We start from the raw sequence: 17,218 nt of genomic DNA, 5'->3' as shown, positions 1-17,218 counted from the left end.
GGGATTTGCTGGCGAGGAAAACCAGAAACACAGGCCTGAAAACACAAGTCTCTTGCGCTGTGTAACTTCCGAAGGAAATTGACTGAAACATCAAGGCGAAGGAGTCCAGCCGAAGGAAAAACAGGTCAAGAGATCTGTTTTTTTCTGTCCCCTGATCTGATGGTCAGTGATTTCCAAATAAATACAGTGATAGATGGAATCTGACGAAATGTGGCTTTTTTGATGCATTTGGAGCGACTTCAGAAAACAACTTCACAAGAGGCTCAGCGAGCTCCCAGCACTTACGTCCTCCGTGCATAAGCAAAACAAACTCTACAAACTTCATCATCTTTACTGGTGTGAAAGAAAACACCTGCTTATGTGTGAGTGCATGCTGTTTTAAAGCTGAGAAATTTCATTCATGCTGATAAGCTGTTGTTCTTCATTGACATTGTAATAATGTAATTTTTTTGCTTACTTTTTGCTTAATTAATTTGCTTACTTCATAGGTTGTATGATGTCGGGCATTGCATCAGTTCTGTATTCAGCATTCATTTACTATTAGTAGTGTAAAGATTTGAACACCCTATGATTCAAACCCATTGCAAGGTGTATTAGGGTGACCTTGGTTGGGGTGAAAATGATACACTCAGATACACTTTTATAAGCCTTTTTTTACCACAACTGTCAGAACGAAAAACTACTAACACTCATAAAAAATATCCACATAACAATAAATTGGGCATGTTCTTGGTACATAAACCTACATAAATGTCATAAGTGAACTTCAGAGGAAATAAAAATGCATTGGATATGAGAACTACAATGAACACAAAACTCAAAAACTCAGCAATAAATTATAGAAAAAAATCATTTTACATACTTTTTTTATGTTTTATGACAGATTGACAATGTTATTTTGGCCAAAACCTGAATAAATTCATTGTTATATCTTATTACTGTAGTCAGTTATAGCTTTTACCTTTAAAAAAAAACAATAAAATAGCTGAAGCACCACATTTCAAAGCATCACAATACATTTATTTTCACACCTTTACTTGCAACTGACACACAGAACATCTCAGAAGACGATTCTTACATAATGAAGCAACAAACTAATTAAAAGAATGTTATTTTTCTAGAACTGCTTGTGTTAAAGTGTGTGCACCGACCAGTCAGAGCCGTGATCATGGTCTGATGTTGTTTGTCTGTGTTTTGATAACATTATTGGTCTCCCAGCGAACTAGTTCAAGCATCTCTGTTCTCCCCAGAGGAGTGTATTTTTTAGGCTGTCAGTTTGGAGGCCCAGAACCTAGCAGTGAGATTCAGACATCATCTTTTCTGAGCACCAAGCACCATTAGCCTGTCCCAAAATATTTTGTCAGCTGGACTCTGCGGATTGTGTTTTTTTAATGAATGTCTCTATATGTAGAAAAGAAGGAAAGAATGGGGAATGTTTATTTTCCAGCCCATTTCCTCAATTTTATGGAATTTCCTTCATCTAAAAAGGTTATTATATTTGTTGACAGGCTGTTGGCTTGTATTGGCACCTCAGTGAAATATTGATGTTATTTTTTACAAAGCCTGCTGAAGGACTAGCAACTGACCATCCAGTGACTGAGACACGCAAGGCAATATTGAACACACACCCATGAGTTACTGTGGCTGAAATGTTCAAAGATCTTTTAAAACTTGGACACGTTTCTTGATTTGATGTTGATTCTGAGCAAAACTCTTTTGTTGTCTTGCATAAAAACATGATAGATGGGAAGTTGGTGGAAGTTTAAGGGGCAATATTATACAGTAGATCAAAAGCTAGATAAATTAAGTTTTGCATGCATTGCTCTTTTAGGGTCTATCTAAAATTTTCTATGATGTTTCAGTAAGTAGATTTAAAGGTTTGGGACTGAAACAAGTCCTAGACTGTATTTTACTTTAATGTAAAACCCTCCATTCAAATTTGTGTCCAATACTAAGCTTAATTTAATAACTAACTTAAAATAGTTATTGAGAGGTAATACATGTGAATTTTTGGTGTGTTTAAGAAATAATGCACCAATATATATTTTTTAGTTGCAATACCATTACCGAAGTATAAACGTTGCATTTGGTCAAAACCCTTTACAGCTAATTTTGTTACAGTTGAGACAGATATCCAATCCTATTATCTGATTGGTGCACCTCTAGTTATGACTGGGCTTAGATGCAGAACTTTTTACGGATGGTGTGATTTTAGTTTCTTTAAGAATTTGCTGGTATTTCACTGAATTCATTCTTTCCTCTACTACTGTACTACTGTTTTTTGTGCCAATTGGCTGCAACACAATCCAAAGCATGATCTGTGGATCCTTATGCTTAACATCTGGAAAAGTGTTCTTTTCATCTTAGCTTTTAATGCTCAGTTTTGTGGTGATGATGTAGTTAAGTTTTTTTAATGATGACGCTTCTATGATGGATGTATTTAGATAGGTGTCGCTGCACAGTGGAATAGTGCACCAACACTTCAGAGTCCTTGATGAATGTCACACATTAATGTATATAGAAATTCAGGAGATCGCCAGTTCGAATCCTGTTCATGTAGCTTGCCATAGGCTATCGGAGCCCTAAGAGAGCACAATTGGCTTTGCTCTCTCAGATTGGGTAGATGGTGCTCTCTTTCAGTACATCACTCCAAAGGGTGATGTCGCACAGCACAAGGCTGCGTCTGTGAGCTAAAGTATCAGAACTGAGTCACTGTGCTTTCCTCCAAGCACGCTGCAATGCTTCTCAGCAATGCTGCATCAGCAGGAGTTCGAAAAGACACAGTGGCTGGGGGGAGTTCAGTGAGTGGGTTGGGTAATTGGCCATGTTAATTGGGAATTGGGAAAAATAGAAATGATAAAAATATATAGAAATAAATAAATGTAAACAAATTATTAAATAAAGTTCAGTGTTGTTTTTATTAAGTTTGACTGAGTTTGATAGACTCAACCAACCTGCCCCTGGCTGCGCTATGCCCCTGAACTACATTGACTCAGAAGTTCTGCCTGTCATGTGCAATGGGGCAAAATCTCCTACTGACACACAGGTATGAGCATCTGACTGGTGCCATTCAGCTGACTGCTGATCCACGTACAGATAGTCTCCACTGGCTACAGTCGCTGAGATGAGGACACAGACAGGATTCAGGCATCTTTTAGCACAGTCCTTACACAGCTGCAATTATCCCAAATTACCCTGAAACAAACCCTGCCCACCGAATCCCCTGGCACCGCAGAATACCTCCAGTTTTCACTTAGTCCTGCCTGGAATGTCAGTGCTGATAGAATGAACAGCTAAATATGTTTTTTTTTTTCTGTAGAAGAAGTCTGTCCAAAATGTTGAATTCATTTCTTTGCTATATAAGGCATTTCTGCATTCCTGATGATGTTTATGAGTGGCATGTTTCTAAAATAATACACATAGTGAACACTGAATGGTATCTGTGAGTGAGATTTAACCCCAGATGTGCCATATGCATTTGATTGGCTGTATGGACCATATAATATTAAATTAGCAGATTTAGCTAGAAGTGACTCTGGCAGAAATCACATTCACATTTAATGAAAGAGGACCCACATGTATATTTCATATTCAGTAGGACATAGCAAAAGTCATAGGACCTGGTACTCGTTTCTGTTCAATTACTTTTAGCATGTCAGACAAAGGCCCAATCCCATTTTACCCCTTGGCCCTATCACTTACTGCTAACCCTTCTTTTCAAGTGTACCCCCTTCCCCTTGGAACAGAGTTACACTACCAGTGATCTTTTTTTATGTTTGTTATGAAGAATTCGGCCATAAAACATTAAAACTACACAGTAAACTATGGTAATATAGTGTCAATCATCACTTTTTATAAGGAAAATTCTCATATATGTGGGTTTCTTTGGTTGTTTGTTTCACATCTTACCAGTGATTCGCGTACCCCTCAGTTTGAAGTGTGCCTTTGAATTATCTTCATTTGAAGGACTTACAAGCACTATCCCTTCCTCCTACTACCCCTCCAGACTAACAAGAACTGGGCCACATGAATAGGGGTAAGTAGTAGGGTCAAGGGGTAAAATGGGATTGGGCAAATCGTGTACCAAATGTGTATACTTCTACCATATGCATGGAAATAAGGTTCTGATCTCATTTATTTTATTTTTTACTAAGAATTAATTACTGACAAGTTATCTAAATTTATGCTCACTGTGTGTCCAAAACTATGCAGAAGCTAAACAAAATATATGTAAATTGAGACTTGGTACTTATTACTTAGTAAAACATTTTAAAATAAATCTCAAAATGAGTAAAGTAAGACTTTAATCAAGCAAAAATCTGATTCGTTGACTTACATTTGGACAAAAGACATGGTGAAAGTTGAAGATCATTATTCCTTATGAGCAAAATAATTATAGATAATTAATTTCTTATCAGAGAAAAAGAAGATTAATTGCCTTGAAATTAGACAATTTCACTTGATAATTGATAAATGTAGTTTTTTTGCAATGCGATTGGTGTAACTCTTTGCAAATAAAAACCTCTTTCTTTTAACTTAAATCTTTCAAATTATTTTGTTTTTATGGAATAACAATGATCATTTATGTTATAAATACTATAAATTCTAATGCCCCCTCCCCCATAATGTATCCATTCTGTATTATGACCCAACTATCTCGTATCCTTTGCTGATGTTTACCATTTTCCCCTAACATTTACCTCATGTTCATTTGAAGACAGCACACACAGACACACACACACACACCCACCCACACACACACACACACACACACAGCATCATTCTTTTAAAGCTACTGAAGACTCCTTTAGCCATCTTTTATCTTTTCACCCAAACTCAGTATCAATCTCCTCGGTAGGGTCGTAGTTCTAAACGTAGCTTGAGTAACACCCTGTAGAGAGGATCTACGGTTAGCTGTAAACTCCTACGCCTCTAACTGACCCGTGGCCAGTCTAGTAGCTCCTGCAGGGTTACCTTTCATGCCTTTTCCAGGTCAAAAACTTGGATCAGAGCCGTAAAGAAATGTCCAGGGAGCACTGACTCAAGCCCCTGCTGCCTCCCAGCTGCACTACAAAGCACCATGACCAGCAGCTTGGAGAAAATGGACCCTGTGATGATCCAAAATGGCTGCCCCATCCCTGGGAGACCTTCCATCATTGAGTTAGAATGAGTGGGACCTCGACCAGAATTCTTGAACTGTGCTCGTACACGTTGTACAGATCTCTTTAAAGAATTCATAGTAAAAAGTCAGAACGGCCGCAGGTTTGAGCACTCATAATTGCTAAACTTGGAGTCCGGGAAACTCCAAGAACTTTGTTCTGTTGTAAGATTAAGTGATAGTTCTAAACTGGAGTTAATTATCATTCACATTCCTGAGAGGAACAAAACAAGTGAACCCCAAGAGCGTCTCAAGAGAAAGGGAGCAGCCACGGCCTTTAATTATGGAAGCTGGTGGAATTTGAATGTGGGGGAGAGCACTGAGATGTGTGATCTAGTCCCCTCTGGAGTTGTATAATGTAAAAAAAGGGAAGCCTGGGAGAATCTGAGAATAATTGCATAAACACTTATGAATTCTTCACATGCCTGGGGCTCCAGCACATTTTTACTGGTTTAGCCAGAGGAGACCACTTCCAAATCTTTGTCTATGCCCGTGTCATGGGGTGCAGAGATATGGGTTGCAATTAAATGCTTTGTTTGACATTGAAATTTCACGCTTGCCAAGTTTGTGGTAGCACTTTTTTGACAAGGCCAAGTAATAAGAAAGTCTGACCCTAAAGAAAGGAAGCTGCACTGGAAGTTGTACCGAGGCTGTCAGTAACAGAAGCTCATGTTACTGCTTGTGAAATAATGTAAACCATCTTTTACACACTGATATTAAAAATATAAAGTATTCAATATTTCATTAAGCATGGACTTTTCATGGGCTCAATATCACATGGAAAGTACAGTATGTCGCTGTCCAATGAAAAACACTTATCCCCATTTTTGTCGGTTTTTAGTTTACTACATAATTTGAACAGACAAACTGTCCCTTACACTGTGCCATAATTTCTTCATGAATGGACCAATAGAAACTCTTCAAAATGACCTCTTTTTACATTGACTTCCACTGAAAGTTTTGAAAGTTTTTTTCTCTCTCCTGAAAAGTTGCTGTTTTGGAGATAAGTGTTTTTCATTGGACAGCGATGTGTTTAAATTGCAGGGATTCTTTTTATTAAAGTGTGGCTAAATGCCTTCATCCTATACACTGTTAAAAAAAAAGTTAATAGATAAACTTAAACTTAAAATGATAAAGTAACTGATTACAGAGCATTTTTTGGAGTCAACTACAAATGTAAGCTATACCCAGCTAATAAAGCACCTTATAATAATGTTTATTAACCTTTCTAAAAGCTTATAGGAAAGATAGCATGCAACGTTACAGAAATAACGGTCCAGGAACGGTTTGCATCACACCATTATTAAAACATCTCTCGCATGATGATCCCAGCTAGATGAATAATAACATGGAAACGTCAAAATATTGTTCATTTACACAAGTGATGTGGCAGCAACCATACCAAAATGTTTAAAAATGGTAATTATACCACAGTTAGTTCCGACCCTGCAATTTGATTGGCTGAAAGGTGTTCTGTGAGTGCCATTATCAGCTGGTAATGCACTGAAAGTGAAGCACTCCATGTGTTACTCCACCACGTACAGGTAACCTAGCAATGTTGTAGCGCTTACAAACCAAACAGTGCAGCTACAAACAGAGCACCAATTAAACAAATTTAACTTGAGGAGTTTTTCATAACCAAACAGATCATATTTTCTCATCCTCTTTAACTCAAAATATTTCAATAAACAGCGATAATGGAACTGTGGTGTAATTGCAATAATATACTCATGGTTTGTGCTTTAACGTCACGTACAATATTATGTTATAGCACTCCCTCTCCTGTATTCTTGCTTAAATAATAACATTCTTAAAACCTTCAGAAGAGATTGGATGTTCAAAAAACAAAAACTGTAAAGTTCAGTAAACCTCCTACTAGCTTGGTATGAACTTGAGATTCATTGCAGCACTAAAATGACTTGTTTATGAGCTGATTAGTGTAAGGTAGGGTAGTGGGACTGCAGGACCACTATTGAGAAACACTGAGAGTTAACACAACAATTTCAGTAAGTTCTTAACTCATATTTTTAAATATTGATTTGAACGTATGACTCTCTTAATGAGCAGGTAGTTTGCCGTTTCTTGTTAAGAGCTGTGTTTCTTCTAGCACTGAGATTTATATATTTTAATTGCATATTGCTAGGGTGGCACAGTTGTCTAATTGTTTGCTTATCTGTTGTGAGAAGATCAGAAGTTCAGCTGCTAGCTGTCAACACTTTGGAATCTTCTCATCTTAACAGTGCTTCCAGTTTCTATTGATGCCCTTGGCAACTCTTTAAACTGAGCTTATTTCAATTAAATTTTTTGGTTCACCACAAAACTAATCTGTTCGCATCAGGCGATAAGGTATTTCCCACCACTTTCTGACACTGCTTTTTTTTTAGTCACCTATGTGAACCTTTTATGGAAAATGTCTTTTGGTTTTCTTCCTGATTCTTGAATTAACCGGATCAGGCTTGAATTTCTAACTGCAGCTTGTTGACTTGGATCTTGACTGTGACGTGGAGTTCCACGTGGCCTAAATCCCCAGGTTTCCAGCTGTGAAGCATAATGGTCCTACAGGCACTACAGCTAAGTAGGACTTGCCAAAGAACAGTGGTTCACTGGTTCACCCCAGTCTAGGATTACATGCATGTGTTTTTTTTTCTTTTGCTCCAACGTCAAAGATTCAGGTTTTTGAGGGCTTGATAAATATGTAATTAGAAAAATTACTTGTGGTTGGGACAGGAAAACACAAACATTTGCTGGCCCCTGAAGATGTAATGGCTCATGTCCTCACCAGCGATCCAGAGCTGGGAACACTTTACCATATCTGAGAAAAGACTGAATTTTATCAGAAGAAACAATGGCTGATATGAAGAAAAGTATTTTTCCAAATCTAAGTATACAATAAAGTTGGATTATTTTGGCAGTTCAGGGAAGGGTTTCTACTAGACTTTAGAACATAGCTTTTTTAGGTTTTTAATTGTATTCAGTGACAAGAGTGTTAGATAGGTCAGGATTTTGGATGATCACCAGTCCACCTTATTGTCTCTCCAACTCATCCCAAAAATATTGAATGGATCACCATCATTCCAGAGAACACAATTCCATTGCTCCATAGAATCCAATATTGTTTTTTCTTTAGTACACCTACAGTGTATACTGTACCTCTGCTAGACTAATACACAATATTTTGGATATTTGCTCAGAGCAATTCACAATTGTTTTGATCCACACGCATTTATTTGTTGCTTTTTTTTTATCCTTTATTGCTCTTATTCAGTTTTATTTAAATTCCCTAACATATCCCACATTTACTTTCTATTCATTTTTAGCACCATCTAGAGTAATGCAGGTCCAGAAAGGTGAAATTATTACCAAGATTTTGTTCCAACTGTCTGGATGGTTCTGTGTATATACATAGCTACACCACAGCAACACCTCAGCAACCACCCAGCCAACACCTAAGAAACTAATGGGAGCCACATAGCTGTGCCAACATTCTGTTTTGTTCAGAAAATATTCTTTTCTAGTTTATTTTGTGATTATAGTCCTGTTCTTTCTTCCTTATTTTGGTTATGATGGACAATGTTTAAATAAAGTTTCTATCACTCACACAACAGCACAAATCTACACAATCTGTTGCAGAAACCTGGTTTCTGTTGTCTCTGCTAATAGATTAATCTATTCCTCTCTCTTGTATTGGCAGACACCAGGGCTCAGCCCAGCTGTGTCACCTCAAGCTCACAAATCTACAGTTATCAGCCAATTTAGCTCTTAATAAACACTGTGGAATACCATTAGAGTTGCAATAAATTATGCTGACATTACTGAGAGTACTGCTGATGGAAGAAGAAAGGCATGCTTGGTATTATATCATTATATAGTAAACCTCTGGTACACCTGCATATTATGTTTACTCTGCCATGATCCGAAAACTCAATTCAGACGAGATTATGAATGTGTTTTACTGTACTTCGTTGCTGTCCAATGAAAAACAAGTATCTTCAAAACAGAAACTTTACAGGAGAGAGATAAAACTTCCTTAACTGTCAATGGAAGTCAGTGTAAAAACGGTTAATTTCAGGTAAATTTGGAAAGAAGTGTAAGAGACAGTTGATTTGTTGAAATTATGTAGTAATCTAAAAATCGACAAAAACAGAGATACTTGTTTTCATTAGTCAGCGACGACATGCATGTATAAATGTTGTACTTTAAGAACCCATAGGTTAAATACATTATAATAAATGCATACATACAGTTTACATGTTCAATATGCTATGCTATGCTATGCTATATGCTAATATTGCTGATTTCGTAGGTTTGCATGCTTTCTTGGTATTCATTTCTGTTTGGAAAATCATTTTAAGTATTTCTGAATTACAAAATAACCATTGCACTCTCACTCATAACTCATAGTACCTCATATTTCACATGCACTAAGAGACTTGTTTGTCCAAGCTCTCTGAAACGTTTTCCTTTTCAAACAATTTGGACAAATCTCCATTTCAAGCAGAAGCCTGCCAAAAAAATGTTGCAAAACAAAGAGGTCACAGACAGTTTGCGATTGTTAAATGTGGCTGTTTATTATGTAATGTACTCTGGATGGAACTGGACTCTGATGCTGCATTTTTCTAAATGTAATCAGAATTTTTTTAAGGGTTGAAATGCTTTGTGTTTCTATCAGCTCTTGGGCAGTCTCAGATATTTCTTTCTGCAGTACTGAATCCTGTGGTAGCTCAGCTCTCAGTCTGCCTGTTTTCAAGATTTTTGCAGAAACAACTGTCATTAATCGCTGCATGATGTCAATGGGTAGATCCACTTCCACATGCTAAAACATCTTCTGGCTAGAGCAGAGTTCTCAATGCCTCACACTGAGAGTAAAGTGTTTTTGGTCATCTCTCTGAAGGAACACATGTGCTTGCTTCCTTTTTAATTTATGTTTTAGTTTCACTCACTAAACTTAAGTGTAAAAGGGAAATTCCACCGATTTTTTTCTAAATTTCTGCATAATTACATAGCTAAGATCATTGGCCCACAGGAGATCACTAAGATCAGGAGATCACTAAGATCAGGAGATCACTAAGATCAGGAGATCACTAAGATGCCCACTAAGATCAAGCTTATCCTATAAAGTTACAAATTAGGAGACACAAGTCTTCTGTGTGACAGCACCAAGGTGAAGCTGTAAAAGAGGCTGGCCATGGCATAGCATCTTTGTCTTTAAGACAAGCTATTGAAACAGCATCAGTATGCAGATGGGCACTGTCCTGTTGAAAATATGCAGCGAAAAAGCAAGTATGTGTTCATAAATAGTAGGGCCACTAGATTAGGACCTTATAAACTTATAAACATTGGGCCGTCAAAGTGACATCATACATGACATGGAACCAGGCCTTCTGGATGTGTGACATTTGGCAACAAACCATTCAGTCTGCTTTTGTTTAGGTAGAAATGACCAACAAAGTGTTTAAGGATTGTCATTTGCATCACATGGTACATGAGGTGGAATGAAATCGTAATCTCATGGTCCAGTTCCACCTAAAGAGCAAACTAATTTTATATTCATCATTTATTGTTTCTGGTAATTGCTGGGAATGTATGGATGAAATATATGTTTGTGCAAATGTTATTAATGTCATTTTAATGATATGTACACATCTTATGAGTTCTTATTGTCCACTAAACAACGTATTGTAAAATGCTCCAATCAGGGCTTTCCACCACATTAGTATTGAAGTACTTAAGTCCGGTCTCGGTCTCGTCTCGGACTCCACCTTGTTTGGAATCGGTCTTGTCTCACTTTCAGGGTGAGGTTGACTCTAAGACTGTGGCCGAGTCCTCTGACTGATTGTTCTTTAGAAACTAAAACTTCTTTCTGTTGTTAATGAACATCAACATTTAATTCAAACAGACCGAATTAGTCCCACAGATTGTCTAACAGCGGAAAAACAAGCTTCTCCCGCTTTCGTTCAGTATCCAATCAATGAACACTTTTCATTTTGAATAGCCTGATGTTAAGTTTAATGTGCTCTTTTTCACCGGCTCGCTGGAGTTACACTCTTTGTTTATGTGAATCATTGTGACTTTGGGGACTACGATTCAATATCTAGAAAGAAAGCACAAGGAGAAGTAAGTGCAAACTAGCGAGATAAGTAACATTATTAGTGGGCTAAGTAGCAACGAGCTACTACTAATGTTACTATTAGTGACGAGCTAGCTAACTTTAGCGATGAGCTAGCTAACCTTAGTGATGAGGTCTTTGAGGCCAAATTGTGATTGTTTTTTTGTGTTCATTTTAGAATAAAATGAAAAGGAATTTAAATTAGTTTTTTTATTCTTAATCTTGGACTTGGTCTCGATTTTTCCCAGTCTCTGTCTCGATGTCTCAACACTACACCACGTCATTCTATTTCACTACTAAAGCACATCTGCTGTACGCGCTACCTCTCTGCTCTACTACCTGAACCCAAATATGGGTCAACAGCATGTGAAAAACAGAGGGGAAGAAAGAGATTTGGCTGCATAGCCATCGACACTTTATCACTCCCTTTGTTTTGGGAGGAGATGGATGTGGGAGGAGAAAATAGGAAAGAGGATGTGTTTTTTTCTCTCTCTCTCTCTTTGTGGTTGTAGACAGGGAGGAAAAGATGAGATGTGGTAGGGATTAAATGCAGACGACCGCAGCGCTTCTACGGAGGATGCGATGGAACACATTTAGCATGCTACTCGTAGCTGACCACTCACCACAGCGCAGCCCCACTGCCATTTCTGTGCATCATCAACTCATCCAGCTGTTTCATTGATTTCTCTTTTTTCACAGATTTACTAAACCCCCTCCTCCTCCTCCACTATACACACACACATCTTTGAGATGTTTCTCTCTGATTTTCTCTCTTCTACTCTCACTCTACCTCTCTCTCATTTTCTCTGTTTCTCTCCAAGCCGATGTTTTTCTTGCTGGAGAGTTTGGACTGTGTGAGTAGTTTCCCACAGCTGCTTGGTAGGTCACAGCCCCTTCTGTGTCACTCTGTGTGGGCTAATGACAATAGCACAAAGCTGGAGGAGCAAGAGGTTACGCAAGTGGAAGCACAAAATCAGACCTAATTACAATAACTTTCAATAACAATAATGCTTTCTCTGCTGGCCCTTCCCTCCGGCAATTTCTCTTTATTTACTTTGCTCTTTGTGCTTCTATGGGCCTTTACACATACATCATTCTCTATACACCACTGTACATCCCTGTCAGTGAAGGTGAGGGAAATCACCTCCACAATAACAGAGGCTCAAGCTATTTTCCATTCTGGAGCCAGTCGCATCCTCTCACGAGTTGGTCTTTTGCCCAGGACCTCGTGTCCTTTTGTATATTTGCTATGTTAAACAGTCACACAGACGCTGCTGTAGGTCGTTTCTGGATACTTCCACTAATATCTGTGGAATAGCAGAGCATCTATTGGTCTGTTTGCATCAATTGATTGTTGTCCTTTACATAATTATGAAATTCCATTAGGCATGTTGTGTAGTCATCATTACAAATCCATTAAAAATCTCCCAAATTACTTTTTGAGAAAGGGAAAAGACAAAGAAAATAAGTTTTTAATTCAAATACAAGAGACAAGACAACCATAGTAATCATATTTGTGTTGGGAGCCCAGATGGAATTTGACCTCCACCTTTATCCAATATGTCCAGTCAGCACACACACAGTGATAGAGTAAGCACACACGTATAGCCTCCCTGGATACTAGAAAGACAATGGATTAGTGTATTTAATTTATTTATTCACGTATTTTTTTATACCAACAGTTATACCAAAAACACTGGTCACCCAGGTAAGTCACAGTAGTTAGGTGTCCCAGATTTCATCTTTTTTAAAGAAGGAGATCATCTTATATCTTATATATCATCTTATATAAAATCTCTTTATTTGTGTGGACAATTCTAGCCAGACACTGCCTGTTACAATCATTACCATACACAGCACTGTCCAGTGTGAGTGGTCATGCTTTCTATATATAAATGTAACTCTAACACCTCTTGACCTATAAAGTACCACTTCATTTTCAATTTACATACTGCTGTCCAATGTCAATGTTTGTGTCAGGGCCAGGCAGAGATGAAACAAATGCAGATGCAATAAAATGACTTTATTAAAAAGGGGTAATCCAAACTTGTGGTTGACCACAAGCAATATCAAATACCAAAAGGCCAATAAAAAGGGGATAAACATACCAATAATAGAGACATAGTCTAGGTCAAAAACATGACAGGGAAGTATAGGAGGACAAGACATAATTGTGGTCAAAAATACAAAAAAGGTCATACACAGACAAAACAATAACATGGGCACGATAAATGATTTGTAAAGACGGTACGAAATCAATCTAATACTTGGCAGTGAGTGAATGTATATACGTTTAGGGGTGTGTATATATAGTGAGGTGAACAGGTGAAACCATCATTCAGGTGATTGTGGTCTGGGAAGTGTTAGATGATCAGTCACGTCCATTGTTGTTAGAGGAAGTGAGTGAGTGATGCGAGTGTGTGGTGCATTCTGGGCAAAGCAGTCCAGAGCTGGGAGATCACTGGTAGACACAGGTGTAGGAGGAATACAGTGACAGTGACAGTATGCAGGTATGCTACAATTTTAAAGGAAAGCACTTTAAAGAACTGTTGTTTTAAATATGATTTTGCAAGTTCAAATAAAAAGCTTAAAACCAAGCCAATTTTTAAGAATTTTTGCATGAGACTTATTGTCAGTGCTAATAATCACTTAAGCCCCAAAGCGAGCCCCTTCCCCCCCAAAAGAGCATTTTAAAGTAATTTGTGAGCCAGTGACCCCTGCTGTAGCTTCTGCTGGTGCTCCACGTAATAGATCTATCATCTATGAAGGCTGTGCTGCTGATGGACTGGCTTTGCGCTGCTCTTATGGAAACAGCTGTGAGGGAAGTTAATGAAATGGTCTCAGCTGCACGCAACAAAGGGCGCGTTCAGGCTTTAGGTGCTGATGTGAAAAACATCACAAAGGAGACCTTTTGGAGGGTTCTATCAATACACCTTACACATGCGATATTGCAGGGGTGGAAAAGTCAGGTGTCGAGTCACCGCTGGGCTGGTTCTACAGCTGGGAGGGAGCAGAAGGGCATCCTCTCTTCCCCATCCTGTTCACCTCACCCTTCTGGTTTGGCATGAAGCTTTTGTGGGCTGGTGATAGGTTTGAAGGTCCCACAGGATACTCCCTGGGCTTGGGTTTACAGACGGATTGTCCAAGGCTAGTCATTCAGTTAGTATGTGAGGAGGCTGGACAAGGACAGGCTGTCCTATGGTTACCACTCAAGATCTGCTCTCTGTAGGGGCCCTGTTTCTGAGTTTCTCCACAGACGGTTGCTATTAATTGATAACGCATGTGTTAGGGCCTCCTTGTTTGAGGGGATGGAGATCAGAGATGACACTCCCTGGAGAACTTTGACCTCTTTATTCTGCTACTGTAACTCTTCAGTGAGGGGAATGGGGGCACACCTTGGGTAACTCCCCTAACCCCTTGGTTAATCCCCCTCATCCATCTTTTCCCAGTTTAATTTACTCCTCAGAACTTTTCTCCTAATCTCTCCCCCACTCTTCTCTCCCCCTCCCTTCCTTTCTGTGCTCCGTACCTCCACATGGTGAGGAGACATGGAAATCCAATCAGAACTTAGTAGCTCGTCTCGCGCCTGTGCGCAGGGGTATCCGGCTGGACATGTACTTATGTGGCAAGAGCGACGGGCCACGCACCAGGCTTGGGAAACAGAGGGAGAGCTGGTGGTGGCATCTGTGGGGGAGTCGAACAGGAGATGACAAAGCTGTCGTCTGACTAAAAGGCATACTCTGGTTTCCATTCCTCCTTTTTTCCCTCTTCCTCTGCTAGTGTTTAACTGCATGGAAACATGTCTGTCATGATGGAGCTTTGCTGTGGGAACTGCTTTAAACAAATAGGGAATTAGTGTCCCACCAGAAATACTGGATCATTATTGCAGAGCAGGCTCCCCAGCATGTGGCCTCTCTGTGAAGTGGGGCTATATTATAAATGCATATGGTTGCGAACGCACCATGAGGAAGAATTGTAATGGTAGTTAATTATAGGGTAGGTCTAAGTGTATGATTAGTATGTTTGCTAGACATACAGTATATCATAGCACGGGAAAACCTTTTATAAACCTTTATACACACAATCTAAAAGAAAATAAAGATTACCAGGAACAATAAATCTAATTTGATGGCCCAACGTTACGCTAATAAGGTCCTGCAATCAGTGGCCTTACCTTTTTTAACGCACACTACACAGTACGATATTCAAACAGAATAGTGCTCGCCCACATGCTGCTGTCATCTCAAGAGCTTGCCTTTGAGATACAGATATAAGATGCTATTCCATGGCCAGCTGCATCACTAGACCTCTCAATCTCTGATCTAAAAATATGTGTGGGATTCTATAGAATGTGCTATAAATGCTCCACCTCTACCACAAAATCTGCAGGAACTGCATAAGAATATTCAAGGATGTCTGGCATGTTGCCTTATGCATGAGCTACATGTTATATAGTTTGTGTTACCCACTATGTCTGTATGTGTAGCTCAATAATTATTGCACATACCAATTTACATCTTTAATCATGTATTGTTCCTGGCCCCCTTCATCCCTCCTTTCTTCCAAATAGCATTGCAATCCGACAATTACTTCTGGGTATAACTATTTTTGGATAATGAAGGTATTTCAGAAATATACTGTAGCTCATGTGCCATGTTCTAAAAAAAAATAATTATCTTACTTGTGTTCTTGTGTGTCTTTTTGGACAGTGGAGTTTGAGCGGGAGTTGTCTCCGCACAGAAGACACCATAAAGAGTTCAAGTTCAACTTGTCTCAGATCCCAGAGGGAGAGGCAGTTACAGCAGCAGAGTTCAGGATCTACAAGGAATGTGTGAGCAGCACTTTCCGCAACGAGACCTTCCTGCTCAGTGTCTTCCAGGTGGTGGGAGAACATCCAGACAGGTGAGGAAATGAGCAAAATGTTACCGATGCTATGCATGATAAGTTCCAATATGATTGATTGCTGCTAAATATACCCCAGACCTTTAAAAACAGTGTTGTTTTAGATTGTTCCTTGAGTAAAAACATAGAAGAAGCACATTTGGTTCAATAAAAAGCAGGTCTGTTGTAGAGATTTGTGAGTGAAAATTAAATTTTTAAAGTCAAAAGAACCTTTCCATGACGATAAAAGATCTGTTTTGTATTGTTGCCATGATGTGTTTTCACAATAATTCTTTAAATGCTATTCTTAGCCTGTGAAGAATGAGTGAACTGAAAGGTCACTGAGGAGTTTAATATCATATAGTTCAATTTAACAGTTTAAAAGACTCTTTAGACTCACCAATCTCTACTACAAACCTGCTTCTCTAGGGAACCAAAGGAGTTCTTCTGTAGCATCACTAAAATGTCTGTTTGAAACAAAACGGTAGTTTAATTAAGTTTAGTTTAGTTCCCTGTGAAAAATCCAGCCCAAAACCTGTTTTTGCTGGTGGCTGGTTTCAGGTGGTCAAAGTTGGACTTTACCTATACTGGTAAACTAGATTATTAACCAGCTATTAACCATTTCATTTGAGTCATGCTGGCTAATTGCTTAGATTTGGTTATATACTATGCTGGTCAAAACCTTAGCTGGTGAATCTGCTTAACCAGGTTTACCATGTTGAGCTGGCCTTGATGGTTTTTTTTTCCTCAGCAGGGTAGTGAGATCTAATAGGTTACGTTCACATTACAAGCCACATTAGTCAAATTCAATTTTTTGCTCATATCGGATTTGGCTATCTTGATGGTTCACATTCACAAATGTAACTGACCTGTATCTGTGTGTAATGTGAATAAATCTGTCCCTGAAATGCCTCACATGCTCACACTGATACGTGTATAAACATCACTTTCTTTACCAACAACAAAAAACGTCGTATTTGAGAGATGACTCATAGTTTTATAAAGGGAAAATTGCTCGATTGGAGAGTAAACAGCTGGTCTGAAGTACATGCTCAGGTTGAGGAGGTAAAAAG

At 38.7% G+C, this 17,218-nt stretch overlaps 1 protein-coding gene across 1 annotated transcript in view; it reads left to right on the top strand.

Annotated features, from left to right (window-relative positions):
• bmp6 (bone morphogenetic protein 6) overlaps positions 1–17,218 on the top strand; it is a 58,650-nt gene that overhangs the window by 15,223 nt on the left and 26,209 nt on the right. Inside the window, exon 2 of the mRNA XM_049463849.1 lies at positions 15,974–16,166. Coding sequence (XP_049319806.1) covers positions 15,974–16,166 — 193 coding nt within the window. The remainder of the gene's footprint in view (positions 1–15,973; positions 16,167–17,218) is intronic.

Source organism: Astyanax mexicanus, chromosome 1, assembly GCF_023375975.1.
Source record: "Astyanax mexicanus isolate ESR-SI-001 chromosome 1, AstMex3_surface, whole genome shotgun sequence".
NCBI lineage: Eukaryota > Metazoa > Chordata > Actinopteri > Characiformes > Acestrorhamphidae > Astyanax > Astyanax mexicanus.
Note: the sequence above shows the minus strand (reverse complement) of the source record. Positions and strands in the feature narration are given on the sequence as shown.